Source organism: Anarrhichthys ocellatus, unplaced genomic scaffold (assembly GCF_004355925.1).
Source record: "Anarrhichthys ocellatus isolate YVR2014 unplaced genomic scaffold, GSC_Weel_1.0 scaffold32, whole genome shotgun sequence".
In the NCBI taxonomy this organism is placed as follows: Eukaryota; Metazoa; Chordata; class Actinopteri; order Perciformes; family Anarhichadidae; genus Anarrhichthys; species Anarrhichthys ocellatus.
The window spans coordinates 404,975-421,461 of record NW_022280062.1 but is presented as its reverse complement, the minus strand read 5'-3'; the positions used below and the strand labels follow the sequence as shown (position 1 = coordinate 421,461).

The window sequence follows — 16,487 nt, the reverse complement described above, 5'->3', positions numbered from 1 at the left end:
GCAGAATATAGCAGATTGTATATCTTTATATCTATTATATTACCCTGTTATCTTTACATTGTGCACTGGATAGGTCAGTGTGGCCTTTTGTTGCTGTCTGGCTTTGCATGAAAGCGACACACCCGCCTGCTTCTTGCAGATTAGGATGAGATGAGGAGCTAGCAGAGTTTTTTGGAGCTCACTAAGGGACTTATTCATAGATCCTGTTAAATCGATTTTTTTCTCCCTCTTCTCCCCCAGATCTCGACTTGTTTGCCAAGCATAAATTTGTCACTCTCTCTTGGCTTGATTTTGCAATCCCCCTCCTTCTCGTCTGAGCCCTCGCTCGCTGCCCGTCTGCACACTTTGATACCTTAGCTATTGTGCTGCTGCACAGTTGAGTCTGTCAGTCAGCAGAAGAGGGTGATGTCATGTGTCAGGGATGATGCCCCGGGTTGATTTTCCCTGCGTTTATTTGACTTGGCAAACAGCGGCTTCAGCCATGATTGGATAATACCGTGTCCGTGGGTGCTGAAGTGGTCATCTTCAGGAAACAGTGGGGAAGGGAGGAGAGCAGCAGATGGAGCGAGAGAGCCTCGTTGTCTATAATGAGGTCTCACTTGTGGCACTGAGCGCAAAAAAAGACCCTGCTTTCTTCTCTGCTCCCTCAAAAAAGGGAGCAGCCCTCCGATCTATTTCATGCTCTATTTTTTGCTCCTGACTTTTACTCCAATATTAGCACAATGGCCTAGTTTTTAAATGTTTCTAATAGTGCAAGTCTGTCTCCATTAATGAAAATATGACAATGCTGTCTGACTATCAAATGGGAGGGGGGGGGGGGGGATTGAGTCAAGCCCCTGTTCTATAAATCACTATTAGGTCATTTCTTTTTTTGCCCCATCCCCACGCGTGTTGTCTTTGTCTGTGCATTGTCTCTCCTTTAGTATTAAATATAGTTTCACACCCCTTTCTCTTGCCACTGCACCCACTAACTTCTTTACATAATTGTTTTTGATACCCACACAGCCTGCTGTAGCCCATATAGGCTCTTTTTTTTGTTTTTTTTGGGAACTGTTTTTGTTCATCCTCAGCAAACTCGAATTGCTATGGTTACAAAATATATGTCCCTCCTCTCCAGTCAGCCTTCATTCAGATGGATTTTGAAATCTCCATCATGAAATATTACTGTGGGAGGGGGCTGCTGCGTGCTCATTTTCCAGCAGGTGATATGACTGTAAGATGACCTGGAGATTCAAGCAACTCTCTCGCTGCATTTTCTGATTGATTAGAGAATAACTTCGTGTGCAGTTTTTTCTCTCTCTCTTATTTAAAGAATCTGGTCTAGACGCGTTAAACGGGCTTCCTTTCACGTGAGATCTTCCCTCTTTTCTTTCAAGTTTACCGGGTCGAGAAGATGCGTAAAGTTTGCGAGGACTTCCCTCGGATCTGTCTCTCTGATGAGCACACAGTAGTTTTGGATCACGCAGCTGCCGCTTTGTCAGATCTAAAAGAGCTGTTGATAGAAAATCGATAGGTTTTTTCCCCCTCCCTCCCGCTGCCTGCAGAGTTTAGAGACGCGCACATTAAAAGTTGCTCAGAGCTGATTGTAACGCGCTGTTAAACAGATGGGATCTCAGAGATGACGAGATTTTGCAGCTTGTTCGCCTGATTCTTCTTTCAGTAAATGGATGATGTTTCCCTCCTAAAATATTAGCCAACTGAATGATATAATCCGGGTTTTTTTCTTGTGGATATGGAGTGATAGGAATCTGCAACTTTTTGGGAATCTTGGCGCTCGAAAAGCTGTCACCGGATTAAAGGTGGATCCTTTTTTCTCCCCCCGTTTAACTCCACTTCACATTTTGTCTTTAAGTCGACCCGTAGCGAAACCTATCTAAGCCGGTGGTCTCCTCATCTCTTTTTTGCAGAATGGCTCGGTTCGGAGACGAGTCTGCTCCCAGCACGGTGGACTCCGGAGATGGGGACGTGGAGCGCGGCAGCGGGGAAGGACAGGACGCGGTGGCGGCGGGGCTCACGGCTTCCATGAAGCAAGCCAAGGCGCAGCGGGCCCGGACCATGGCTATGTATAACCCCGTCCCCCACCGGCAGAACTGCCTCACCGTTAACAGGGCGCTCTTCATCTTCGCAGAGGACAACATCATTAGGAGAACGGCGAGGCGATTCATTGAGTGGCCATATCCTTCCATAAGAAACGTGTTTGAAGTTGTGTTTGCTTTCCTGAAAGTTAATTAGAAAGAAGGTGCACGTTGTCAGTTCAGCACCATGGACAGCTACAGGCAGCATGAAAAGCACAACTCCCATTCACTCACAAGTGACAAAAGTAGTTTCTTCAGTGCAATCTCAGTGCTGTCAATGTGTTTTGCATGACACCTTCACATAGGGACCCTCTTTGTTTAGTGGTTTCTGATCTGCATAATGATCTCCAGCTGCTCGTTAAATCACGGGATTAATTGATTGACCCTGCACAGCTGAGTTTAACCTTTCTTCTAGTAATTCTGCTCAGCAACTTGCCCCCGATTCTATTCATCCGTGGGCTCCATGGGCTCCAGTGTTGGCAGAAGACAGAAAGTTAGTGGTGATCATTAGAAGCAGTTCTGCTCACTGTGGGGGTGGCATGTAGGCACATCTCTGCTTGCCTTAGTGCTCATTGGAATATGAACCCGGCCATGAGTAGGTGTCAGTTCAAATCCACCAGCGTTTCTCTGCTTCCTGCTTCAGCCAAACGGTTTCTCTCTCCTGAACTTCTGCAGCTCCAACAAAGATTGCCAGGGAAGTTATTTTGCCAGCAGGTGCAGCGAGTTAATTTAACGTGAATGCAGAGTGCATGCAATATATATATATATATATATATATATATATATACCAATTACAGGCCAAACATCAGAATCTATTAGTGCTGCTTGTCATGTTCCTGATATATCGTGTACATATTTAGACATTTTTAAAGCATGATCAGTTCAACAGCATTACTCAGTTGCCATATCTGCCCACTGCTCCTCCTGTCTTACACCCCCTTCAGTGCAGCGTGCCAGTCTCCCACTGTTACCTAACTGCAGGCTCTGTTTTGTGTGTGGGAGTGGGGCTAGTGGTCAAGACTAGCTGGCCAGGCAGCATGGTAATGTGACTGTCGGTATCACAGAGGTAGAGGTATGTGGGAGAGAGCTGGCCAGTAGTACTGTGGTGGATCGTGGGCTGTGAGAGCAGCACATGTCAGAGTATCGACTGGGTGAGACCCAGATATTGCTCACAGCGTCCAACTTCGGAGATTTGCAAGTGAAAAAAATGGATTCATTCGCATTCATTGCTATGCTGTTTCTTTGATTGTATATGTTCCTGCACAAATAGATTGGAGTGTCACAGTATGGTATTTCTCACAAGTTTAGAAGAATATGGGACTTCCGTTGCCCAATGTAGGCCGAAGTCTCTGCACCATAGAGTTAAGTTGAAGGATTGTACCAATTCCTGCAAAAGAAAATTAACCGGCAAGTGCATTAATAATCGATTAATCGCTTTGATTCATTTACAAATGATCCAGTGTGCTTTTCTTTGTTGTATATCATTGTAAGCAGGATATCTTTGAGTTTTTGACTGTTGGTCAGACAAAAGAAGATATTTTCAGATGTCACCTTAGAGTCTTGGAAACTAGGGTGGATAACGTTTTGCTGTTTTCTGATGTTTTTATAGAATGGTTAGAAAATTCTGATAAGCAATCGACAGATTAATGCATTCTAAAAATAATGATTAGTTGCAGCCTTCGTGTATTCTTTACATCACTGCTGACCAGGTATGTTTTTATGCCAGTGGTTTCCATTAATTTGCATACAACACAAAGAGCCATTACGCTTTAATTCATTATCTAATCCATCACACTCCATTAAGAATGTAACTTTGACAGCATAACTGCAGACTTGATTTGGATTTCACATCAGTTGATAGACAGAAAATAAAACTGCAAACATTTTGAGAATCAGTTAATCGTTAAAGTAATCTTTCAAAAATAATACCAATCATCCCCTAATTCCACATTTCATGGACCAGACAACTAATATATTGTTGCATTCTAAATGTTATAAATGCCTCCAGTTAAAAACAGAGAAACAGCCACAACAAATTGAAGAGAAAAGGCAGAGTAGAGCCCAGATAAACCCACCCTGGCACCCTATTCCAAGTACTAAACTAAAACCAAAATAAGCAGCTGCTTGAAGATCATAAAAAAACATTAAATATCTAAAAGACAACGGCATGGTTAACTGTATGTGATTTTGTCCTAAATGGTCCTAAACAAGCACGATCTCTGGTGCAGGTAACAGATAGTAAAGGGCAGCTGGAGGGGGCGAGATTTATTAAGTATTTCCCACTTCAGCTATTTTCTGTCTTCAATGGCAATAATGTGGACCTGTCAATGTGAGTCAGTGTGTGTCCCAGAGGGCCCCATCACAGCGCTCCTCTGTGAGTCACTGACCCCATTTCACTGAAGGCAGGAAAATTAATAACAAGGAGCAGCTGCCTCATGGGAACTCCGGGGGACTGAAAGTCACAAGCACCGACAAGTGTTGGGGCACATAGTCGCATGCTGGTTCACACATATGCACATATACTGTAGGGCCCATGCACGCACACGTACAAACAGGTGTTTCAGCCCTGAGAAAAAAATCTACTGCAGTAGATGTCATTCCTGAGAAAATATAGAAATGATGCAAGTGCTTCAAGAAATAATGTCAACTTCAAAGCTTAAAAACCTACACAAAACAATGACACTTAAGTTCTGAATTTGGAGTCACATCAAGACGCACAAATGTGCTCTCACTTCCAGCTGCAACTGCACAGATCAGCCCTGACACAAGTTTCTTGCAGGAAATGTGGTGAAGAGTCGTGTTCCTGTTTAAAGTCTCTGCAGGAATCCACTTGTGAAAAATTTGGATTGGCAGATTTGAGAGGTTGAGATCAGTGATTTGTGATTATCCTGGAAGGAATTATTCACGTAAGAAGAAGAAGCCCAATGTGACATCATCAAATTGCATGCTAACACTTATTATCAGCTCATTATCACATAAGATAATGTGATAGTGATAATAAGCAGCAAATCATCACAACTGAGAAGATGGAACTAAATAATGTTCAACATTTCTGCTTAAAAATGACTTCAACGGTTAATTGATTACCAAAATAGGTGGTGATATGTTTGTGTTAATTGGCTGATCAGTTCAACTCTAAAATGTTTTAATGCAAGATTGCAGCTTTCATTACATTTGTTTATTCATTATTTCATAATGAAACATCAAATTCTTGTATTATTCTCAGCAGATAATGATTATTTTTTACAATTAGTCTATAAAATGTTGGAAACTGTACAAGATGCTCATCACAGTTTCCCAGAGCACGAGGTGACATCTTCAAATTATTATTTGTTTTTAAGACCAAGAGTCTGAGATTTACAAAGATCTAAAGCATGAAGAAGCAGGACGGTTTGGGGCTTTTTTTTTCTGAAAAATTACTTTAAAAATTGAAGCGATTATCAAATGTGTTCATGATCCATTTTCTGACTAATTGTTTCAGCATTACATCATTCATCCAGTCATAAACACATGTGTAACTCTGGCATCTGTTACTTGTATTGTTTAAACTGTAGTTGAATGTGTCGTTTGCCTCTGGTTTATTATCGAGGATATCACAACTGTCTGGTTTGTTTCAAACCAGACAGGGTTTGTGAAACCTCACAATGAAGTAAATCAACTCACAATCTTCCGTAGTAAAGAGGTAACGCTTTGAAGACGTGAGACACTCAAATGAATGCACCGTGTGACACATGCTGTGTGGTGTCAGCGGTGTACAGTGAGAGGAGTGACGAGGACTGTGTGCCGTAGTTTGTGTAGTTAAACCAGTCGGGCCAAGGTGACTTCCCCGCGCTCTCATTCCCTCCCTAACCTGCCTCTTTCTCCTCTTCGTAGAAAAACACTTTTTTTAAAAGCACGTTGCCATGGATACTGCAATCTCTCTAACAGATTGCCTCCAACACCAGAGAATATGAACCATAATTCATCTGTCATGTAATCATCCATCCATCTATGGCTTTTCTTTCCTCCTTTGCACTAAACCACGCACAAATGCACTTTGAAGTATTTGTGACTTAGATAAGATACTGTGGATAAAGAATAACACGACTGTTAGTGTATTAAACATATACGCGTGTTTCACTTAGAATATGCAGATTTGGTTGTTTGTGTGATGATGCACAGTATATTGTCATATGTGTGTGTGTCAGCGTTTGTTTGTTTGTTACGTGTTAGTTTTCTCCTTGTGTTGGAGTAAAAGTGCTTTCCTTAACTTTGTGGCCTTTACACCATTTGAGTACATGATCCTGGCCACCATCACCGCCAACTGTGTCGTCCTGGCCTTGGAGCAGCACCTCCCTGGAGAGGATAAGACCCCCATGGCAAAGAGACTGGTGAGGACAAAATCAGTTTTCACATCCTCGATAGAAAGACCGGTTCGTGGGCGAGGTTGTTGTGAGATATGGATACCAAAGTAAAGCAGAACGACTGAGAGTTTATGAAGATCAAGTTTTGTGACTTAAACTGCAGTAATCACAAGAATAAGGTCAGAATCCCCCAAAGTAAAAGCTTCCTCTCAGTTAAGGATTATTTTCTATTAGCATGAAGCATTTTAAGAAGGTGGTGGATGGAAATGGTTGAGAAAGATAACTTACACTGTTTAAATGTTGTGTTTTGGAAACAGGAGGACAAATGGCACATACAAATTTACCTTCTGTGTTGGAAAATAACAAGACTAAGAGACCAAGACTAGAGAAGATTATTTTAGTATAATTTTTAGGTAGACCATTAGAGAGATCAGTTTAGGATGTTAAATATAAAACATTTAATCAGATTATCAAAAAAAGTAGTTATAGATTAAAGCGTCATACATTGTTAAAAGTAGCTCCACCGTGACAATATTAAAATGCTGCTCATGATTGTGGGATTATTACCTGTAATGGAGTCATTTTAATGGTGGTATTGCCACTCTTACTTAAAGGGCCAGTGTGATATATTTGGCGGCATCTAGCGGAAAGGTTACAGATTGCAACCAACTGAAACTTTTCCCGTGTGCGAAGCGTGTAGGAGAACAACGGTGGCTGCCGCGAAAAGGTGAAAAACGCAAATGACCCCACCTAGAGCCATGTTAGTTTTGTCTCTTCTGGGCTACTGTAGATACATGGCAGCCGCCTCTGTGAAGATGTCCCGCTCCGTATTTAGAAATAAACGACTCATTCTTAGGTATCAAAAACACAACTATACATATCTTCAGGTGATTATACACTAAAGAAAACATACTAACTGATATCAAATTCCATCTCCAATAAATCCCCCTAAATGCAACACTTGTTTCTTTAAGTAAAGTACTAAAGTAGTGAAAATGTCCGTGTATGAGCTATCATGACATTATGGTCGTGTGTTTTCTGTGTGCCAGCGTGTACACATCAAACCCAACAGGTTATAGTTTTGACATGTGTCCTACAGGCTCTGCTGATCTGCTGCTTGTACATTTATTTCCACAGGAGAAGACAGAGCCGTACTTCATTGGGATCTTCTGCTTCGAGGCGGGGATAAAGCTGGTGGCCCTCGGTTTTGTTTTCCATAAAGGCTCCTACCTGAGGAACGGCTGGAATGTCATGGACTTCATCGTCGTGCTCAGTGGGTGAGTGACAGCCTGGAAGCGGGAAATGTGTGTTGTAAACATTGTCAGCATATTCCCAAGTTACTACTTGCCAAGCATACTGGCGAAATCTGTTTTTGGTGGAGGAACAAATATCAGTTCTCTGTAGCGAACCAACGTTTTGAACATCGCCTGCTCTCTGACGGCGAGCCAATCAAATCAGAGCAAAGCAACTGCACTTAGACTTTGGATTGGCAGTAGTGTCTAAACTTCTTGCAAGGCTTTCCTCATGTGTTTCCTCATTCTGCCTGGATGCTTAATAGATCTTCTCTAAAGCAGTCATAGCTGGGTAAAGCACATGTGTGACTAATAACATAAACAATCATTAACATCATTAACATTATTAATTACACCTGTGTTTCTCTTACTATGGCATGTGGAAATGCTTGCTGTGAAAAAGGTCAGCACTGTTTAATGAGGATGTAAGTGTTATTTTGCTGTTATTGTTAAGGATGTTACAAATTGTGGATATTTTTAGGCAAAACTTGTCACAATATACTCAATGCTGGTATTTGTTTTCACTGCCTTGCTACATTCTCAGCTATTGTATAGTAAAGTTGCATTGCGTGGCTAAATGTTAGCATATTTAGCAAAATGGTGAGACGTAACAGTGCAGATAATGTCACTGTGACAACCAGCTAGCTATAAACCCCAAATTGCTCCCGAAGGCTGCACCATCGGTATGTGAATGGGTGTGAATGTTAGATACCCCTGATGCGCAGGTGGCTCCTTGCATGGTAGCCCCTGTCATCAGTGTATGAATGGATGTAAATGGGTGAATGACATGTAATGTAAAAGCCCTTTGAGCAGTCTAGAGACTGGAAAGGCTTACCATTAGCTACCTCACAGTTGCTCTCTTTATACCACCGTTACATTAATTACACTGCTGGTCACAGTGTTGGGCTTGAGAAACGTTGTTTTTTTTCAATTTAAGTAGTCGTTTATGTCGTCAAACAGCCAGCCCTGTCACCTTTCCATGCTAGCTTCAGTAAAACCAGCTTCAATAATGTATTTTCTCACAAAGGCTTTCCTTTTTTTTCATCACTATGGAAAACTGGAACATGATACCTGGTATTTGTATCCATATTCTTTGCGACATTGGTTTTACTGATGATAAAAAAATAATGCTTTTTTTGTTTTTTTTTACATTAAACAACATCTCATTAGTTTAGCAACAGGAGCCCTGGCAGAGCAACAAAAGCTAGTAGAGCTAACTGTAGCGCTGAGGTGGCATTTGTCTTTTCCAAGACAAGCAATGTATTGCAATATGTTGTGGCTATATGTTTGATAAAAGTAGGTAGAGTATGTTACGTCTAGTTAAAAACAGTTGCTCGTCAGCAGTGCTAATAATTTACTGTCATGTTATGTGATGTCAATTGCTGTGACTTTGTCTTCCACTATGAAAAAGGAATATCCGCTGTTTGTATGATTGTTAAATATCTCTGGATAGCTGATTTCAACAGTAACTTTATGTCATTAAACTCCAGTCTATGAGCAACAGTTTGTTAGCTCTGACCGCTAACAAGCTAACAAGCTAAGAGGAAGCTAAGAGGAATAAGCTTCATCATAATTTGGCTACACAGGCTTGTTAGTAGGAGCAATAAAATCGTTGATTATGGTCTTTTCATGGGATTTGTTTACAAGAAAAATGTTACCAGCCTCATTCTAATTGCCTTCTAGAATCTAACGTCAGCAAAAGTAGCCTTTCAATATTAAAATGCCACGTAACTGTCATCACGATGTTTGTGCACGTGCATATGAGTGCGTGCGCCATGAGGTACGCCTCCAACTGCTCTCTTTTAATTTTGAATTTGGTCGAACTCCATGATGAATTCCAAACTTCACTGATTGTATGAGAGAGCGGAGAGAAAAAAAAAGTTTTAAATGAATGCTCAGCAACTGATTCTGCAATTAATTTTGACAGAATTCATTTTTACTTTACCAGGCTGTGGCTGGTGAAGCAAAAGATTAATTTCGAGACACTGATTGTCAAGTTGTGTTGGTGCACTCACGCATATGACGCTGCTTGTGTCGACGTTTATCAATGTTGTTGCCATGCGTGCTTGTGCTGCGGTTTGTAATCCCCGCATGCTGCACCTCGCGTCTGACACATGGCCAGCCGTGGTTGGCCCGATAGGCAGGTCTTTATTGTTGATTTGTTGTTGTTGAATTTTCCCTATTAGCGTGTACAGCGTGTATAAACACTAGATGCATCCGCAGAAAAATACCACACGTAAATGCAAAGGAAATGTGTGTTTCCATGGCACAGTCAGGCTCTGCAGTCAGCGATAGGTGGGTGGATAAGTGGATTGGCAGTTGTGTCTAAAACCTGCTTCGGTTCGCCCCCAGGACCTCTGTGAATTAAATGTGAATGCAGCGCTGTTATGCAAAATGCACTGAAAGAATGGATGGATGGCGTAGAGAAAGAGAGAAGAAAGGGAGAGTGGAAAAAATGGGTAGAAAGGATGATGGAGAGACAGAAAAAACCATAATGGTAGACTTCATTTGTTCCCTATAAGACTGGGTTTTGTGAATTCATTGCGCAGGACTTAAGCATTGTTACCGCTCCTGTGCTGTTATGGCTAAGTGTACATTATTCAGCATGCAGGAAAGATTGCTTTTGGTGTGTTGACATCTCATTTCACCCCGACACCCACATCTTTCTCTTTCTCAGTATCTCTTATTCCTCTGTGTCTTTTCGTCCCGCTGTCTCTCTTTCTCTCGGCCTCTTACATAAAAGGCACATCAGCATCACGTTTGCAGACCAGTTACTGCCGGCCGAAACACTCAACAGCTGTGTTGGTGACAGAAGTGTTGAGTCGGTTTTAATAATCTGCTCTGAACAGTTGTTACCTCACTGGTTGCTTTACTGGGATGCTTTGAAATTCTCTCATTTGGCATCGGTTTGCTCCAAAACAATTTGCTTTCAGTTTCTCAATAATTGGCGCGTTAGCCAAAAGAAATGAAGCGCTGTTTGTTCAAAGCGACAGCTCGTTATTCACAACCCTTTGACTAGTTGTGTTTCTTGATCTACAGTGCTGGTTGCACATGGCTGGAGAAAACATGTCTGTACATTTGTCTTTTCTGTTTATTTACAGGCATTCAGAATAGTTTGTGATTTAAACCTTAAAGTACTACCCGAGAAACTACATATAAAAATGCAAAGACTTAATAATTTGATGTAAATTCTCAATGAGGATTTTAATTTGTAGTTTCCTACAGCAACAGCTTGAACCTGTTTAAGTTACAATGGCTTTTCATGATCACGATCAAATATCCATAAAAAACTTACAGAAACAAACCACACCTGCAACATAATCCACTTCTCTTGTGTCTACCCCTATGTTCAGTATGTTTCAGTCAAAGTATGACTAAATGAATGAGCTGCTTGTCTGTTTAAATACTTTAATTCTGCTGTGAATCTGTTGAAACCAACCAGATGACCGTAAGCTGTTGTTTTTACCAGCCACCCATCATGCATTCAAAATGTGAGTGTTGCTATAAATAGAGATTTGGCGTAGGATATCACTTGAAGGCCAGTGGTGCAAGTTGTGTAACAGTTTGATGGAGCTCAGAGCGAGCTGTGGTGTGTGGACCCAATTACAGTCCTCCAAAACACATCGGTGGGAACTTGAAAATGTGTGTCTTACATAACAATCATTGTCATTATTAATACACTTTTAACAATTATTTGAAATGATTTGGTTCCGATCCCCTCGTCTACATGGGACATAAAAGAGGAAGTACAGGTTGTACTCAAGTTGATTAATTAAAATGCTTGTTTGTCTAACAAATGGTCCAAAACCCAAAGAATTTAGTTCACTATAATAAAAGACTAAGAAAACCAGGAAATAATCACATTTGAGGAAGTAAAAGCACCTAAACTTGAGCATTCTTTTATATTTAAAATGGTTTAAACAATTACTTGATTATCTAAACGGTTAGTTTCTGTAGATCAATGAATTAAGTTACAGAGGTGGTCAAACACTGTATGGATTACAGCTGTAATCATACAGACAGCTGCATGTTTTCACTCATACTTAAACCTAGAAGGGGACAATGTTTGATGGGTGGTCGTGGAATGAAGGAGGGAGGTAGGATGGGTTGTTGAGGAGAGTGATGGTCTGGTGGTCCTGGTTCTGATGGAGGCCGGATAGGTGCTTTGTGAAGAGGCAGTGTGACGGCTAAGCCACTATACTACTGGCTCTGGCATCATGCAGAACACTCACAGACACTTGTCCCTTTGCCCAAGAGGCATTGGACCGGGGTCACATAGGTAAACTTGACCAGCTTGATAGAAGTGTGGCAGGAGGAGGTGCAGTGATCGGTGTACAGGGAGAACAGATATGGGGAGAGGACACGACCCTGTGGAGCTCCGGTGTTGTAGGCGGGGGGGCAGACAGGTGACCGCCAAGTTCTTGCTGCTGCTTCCTGTTGGTTAGGAAGGCTGTAAACCACTCCAGGTACCTGCAGCTGTAGCAGCTTGCTGTGCAGACAGTTGAGAAAAATTGGATTAAAGGCTGAACTGAAGTCCAAAAAGTCCACAAGTGTGCTTTGTTGCACCTGTAACCACACACGATGGTGAAGTAACAGTTATATGGTTTCTATAGACTCAACTGTTGAAGTTAAGTTCTTCTCATACAACTGACAATTTACAGTATAGAAAATCACAAAATCGTCAAAAAGCAGTCCACAGATCATCTCGCCCAATTCCAGCCACAGCTGGTAACTGGCGACCTGGTTTCCTGCCACCTATCTGACACATTTTCTGGTAGCACATATGCTGCTCTCCTCTCCTCTCCACTCTGTCAAACACACACACACACACACACACATATGCACACGCACTCACACAAGCACTCTGGTGGCACAGTACAAGTAAGTCAGACTTAAAAGAAAACACACATGTGTCATAGAGGCCAGTCGGGAATAAAATCGAGGCCACTGGGCCAGCGCTGGCGGCATTCATTCCATTTCGTATTAATGAATTGGTAGAAGTGAATCTGCTGGGACACCGAGCTCAATTAAAATCCTTAATCTGAGTGACGAGTGTGTAGCAAAACGGAGCAGCTAGAACAACTTACCCAAAAACCAATTTAATTCACGGATTCCTAAAATGGTCAATTATGTCCTGCGGCAAACGCAGATTGGCGCAGGTGGACACGATGCTTTGATTAGCAACGTGATTGTGTCTCAAACGACTTGTGCATGGGTGTGTGTGTGTGTGTGTGTGTGTGTGTGTTACTCCATTTATAAGGCTGAGTGTTGCCAGTGAGCCTGTTACCCTTGTGTTGTTGGATTAGTTCTAACAACTCCCTCATCAGACCTGAATGTTATTGATCCCGAGGTGTCTCTGTCAGCTTCCCAGCATTGCAGTATGAAGGATATCAGCTTTCCCTTGTTCCACCCGCTCTCCCTCTTACACAGTGTGGCACTATGCTAAAATCATTGCTCTTTATACAGGATGAATAATACAACTGGGTGGGAGTTGGGAGTGACTCATTGGCCATCTGGCACAAAGACAGACACGCAGGAGTGAGTCTGTCATTGCAAGCCAAGACAGTTTTCATCTGTATCATTTAATGTGTATTTGCATGTATCACTGGATTAAGCCGTCAGGGGGGCCCCGGGGCTAAAGATTGCTATCCCCACCCCATCAACTATCTTCTGTGAGTTGTGTATGTATTTGACTTGTCGCCTCCAAGTTCCCATAAAGTACAACACACACAGCAGTACATGGAAATATAGTTATTTGCCTTGAGACCCAAAAAACAAGCAGTGATGGATCATTACTCTTTGGCTCCACTTTCTCCGTGTTGTGTTTGTTTGTGGTGATGTAATTAACATTGCTTTATTTAGGAATATACACCATGTGAGCAAAATATAGACAAAAATAATTACAGTCTTTAAACCAGATTATGATACAAATTTTAAATCTCTTAAAACTCTTATACCTGGAGCCGGTTGCTCCAGCTGCTTGTAAATTCAAATTTAGCATTTTAGCCTTTACTTAGTGGAGATTGCACCAAACAAACTAGTTCTTACATATAAATTAGTTGTTACAAAATAGTTGCTGGGTAGATATTTCCACCCAGTAACTGGTGAAACTGTTGAGTAGCTAACTGACAATGCTAATGTTAGCTTGCACATACGGCCCCGTTAGTTTAAAGTTGGGATAAAGTTGTACATCTGACCTTACACTTGATCAAAATGCTGTTAAATTGCAAATTGGGAAGTTTTTCAATTATATACAAAAATCTACCTCAATTTATAAACTTTCATGCAAAACACGCCAGGCCAAATTACTGTCAGTTACGTTAGCATGAACAGACATTTCTCACTGATTCTAATACATTGTTTTGTTTGATAGTGTTTGTGATTGTTATTTTGAAAGTTATGTTGTAGTTTACGTGTGTAAATAGTTGATTGTGTTTGTTTGGCTGGTGCTACAGATGTTGCAACCAATTTATACATTAATATAGTTACTAGCTAAAACATTACTCAAGTTTTAATGGTGTAGCTTGATTTAGCAAATAAGTAGTTTTAAACTAGCTAGTAGTTAGCAAGAATGTTAAAGGACTTTGCTCTAAAGATATGTATTTTAAGATAGATTTACAAACAGCTGGTGCAACACAATCCTGGATAATCTCAAAACTACGAGTCAAATATCAAAATGGAAATTTGAAGCTGGAAGTGTTTCCAATCATGTTGGTGACTCTAAAAACTAATTCAGGAGTTACGATTCAAACCTCCAGGTCTCTTGTATTGTGCCAGGTGTTTTCAAGGATACCTGCAGTGGTCTCACCTCTAATTGTGCTTTCATAAGTGAACTGAACGAACAATAGCTTAAAGTCACAGCTGGGTTTTCCATGGAAAACACACTCAGCCGATTATTCTATGACTAATAGTGAATAAGTGCTCAACAGAGCAGTATTAATGTTCCAATTCGACGCACAGTTTATGTTTTTTCCATATTGAATTCAAAGCCATTAATTTGTTGACGCATTATGTTGATTGGGTTGCACATTACCATACGCAGAGCTGTGCTGAAATGGTGAGCAACGTGATGCTGCTGATCACTGCAGTTTTTTGGTGGTGTTCTTAGTGTAGGTGGAGGTGTGTGGGAGAGGCTGCATTCTGTGCATGTAATGAATTCAGCCTCTCCAGAGCCAGTTTGGTATAATACTGTGCAACAGTGCTTCACTTAGAGAGCCAACAAGGAAGAGATTAGCCTCTCAGTATGAACATTAACTCGCTGCTGGATTGTTACGGAGTTGAATCTGTAGTGGGGCGTGTGTGTGTGTGTGTGTGTAGCTGTCCTATGTGTTTTATTGTCTCTTTACTGTACCGAGAGCCCTGCTAAAAATGATACATTTATCTGTCTGCATTAATGTAATGACATAATATTTATGCCGAGTGAATTTCCCACTCCTGCAAAACTGGATTTTGTTTCATGTACAGTAGAGCGCTGACATATTGAAGGTTAAAGAAGGCAAGACATATTTGGTTATATACTGTAGATCTATTCAGACGTTTAACCTTTTGTTCAGAGGATCTAAGAGGTCTGGATGTTTTATAATGTGCAAGAAGGTCAAGAATATATTTTGGGGCTCTGCCAGTAACTGGGTTAAACAGGAAACGGGATCATAGTAGTCTGACTCACTGGTGGTGAAGGAATGTGTCAGGTGTTGACTTGTGGTCTATTATTCTTGTTATTTAAACCAATCTTGTGGTAGAATTGATTGATTAGGCTTCTATAATCCTGATCTGTTTTGCCAGTGACGTACGATCAGCACTAATGTTTTGACTTTGTTGCAGTAACCCGTTCTCAGTCTTAAGTCGTCAAATGCGGCTGCTTGGTCAGCGGCCCCACGTGTAACGCTGCGACGCTCTACGTGGACGTCATTACGGCCAAAGTATAGTAAGGAAGTCATGTGATAGTATAAAGAGTGAGAAGTCCACTAAGGGAGGATGTTGGGGTGAATGGATGGGTCAAAAAACATGGGACTTTCACCCAGGAGATGGTGTTCGTGTCCATGTAGGAAACCAAAAGTCAACGTTGAGGTATTAGCCGTTAATTACGTTGCAGCGTTATGTAACATACTTAACGTAAGAAACGTACTTATTTGAACCCAAACCATAATTCATGTATTTTTTTTTACTTAACCCTAACAAAGTAGTTTCCTGTGAACGTTGAAGGTAATTTTGAAAAAACAGTATATGCATGTAAAGAGTGTAAATTGACACGAGCAAAACTGATGCTACAGGGCTACGTAAAGTGTAAGGCCGCGGATCAAGCTGCCGTATTTGACGAGTTGGGAGTGAGAACGTGTTGGTTGTAGATGGCGGGAAATAATTGCTTCAGTTTGAGTTGAAGATGATGATAGAAATCTGTGAATTAAAATATAAACTGTGAATTATATGTAGTGGAAGCATGTAGATATTAAATAAAACCAGGAATTGAACCCTGCGGCGCCCCATATAAAGTCATTTAAACCAGTCTCACAGATTTCACCAGTTTTTGAATTTGTACAACAATATTTTGTGGTCTCAAAGATGTAAGATGCAAATAGATACAAACAGCATATCAAGTAAACTGAAGGAATATAAGTAAGATATTGGAAGCTGTAAGACTAAAATGTTGGTTTGCATGATTGCAGATTGTTTCAGTGAATTTTGTTTCTGCAGGAAACCAATTTCTGAACTAAACAAAAGAAAATGCCCTCGGTGTGTGTGTGTGTGTGTGTGTGTGTGTGTGTGTGTGTGTGTGTGTG

At 41.1% G+C, this 16,487-nt stretch overlaps 1 protein-coding gene across 4 annotated transcripts in view; it reads left to right on the top strand.

Moving 5' to 3' along the window:
- The first annotated feature begins 851 nt into the window (after positions 1-851).
- cacna1eb (calcium channel, voltage-dependent, R type, alpha 1E subunit b) overlaps positions 852-16,487 on the top strand; it is a 44,791-nt gene continuing 29,155 nt past the window's right edge. For 2 of the 4 annotated variants that reach the window (XM_031864956.1, XM_031864955.1), the window contains exons 1-4: positions 852-1,799; positions 1,908-2,174; positions 6,340-6,445; positions 7,556-7,695. In XM_031864956.1, coding sequence (XP_031720816.1) covers positions 1,909-2,174; positions 6,340-6,445; positions 7,556-7,695 — 512 coding nt within the window. In that variant the 5' untranslated portion in view covers positions 852-1,799; position 1,908. The remainder of the gene's footprint in view (positions 1,800-1,907; positions 2,175-6,339; positions 6,446-7,555; positions 7,696-16,487) is intronic. The other 2 variants (XM_031864958.1, XM_031864957.1) reach the window with 1 other exon arrangement.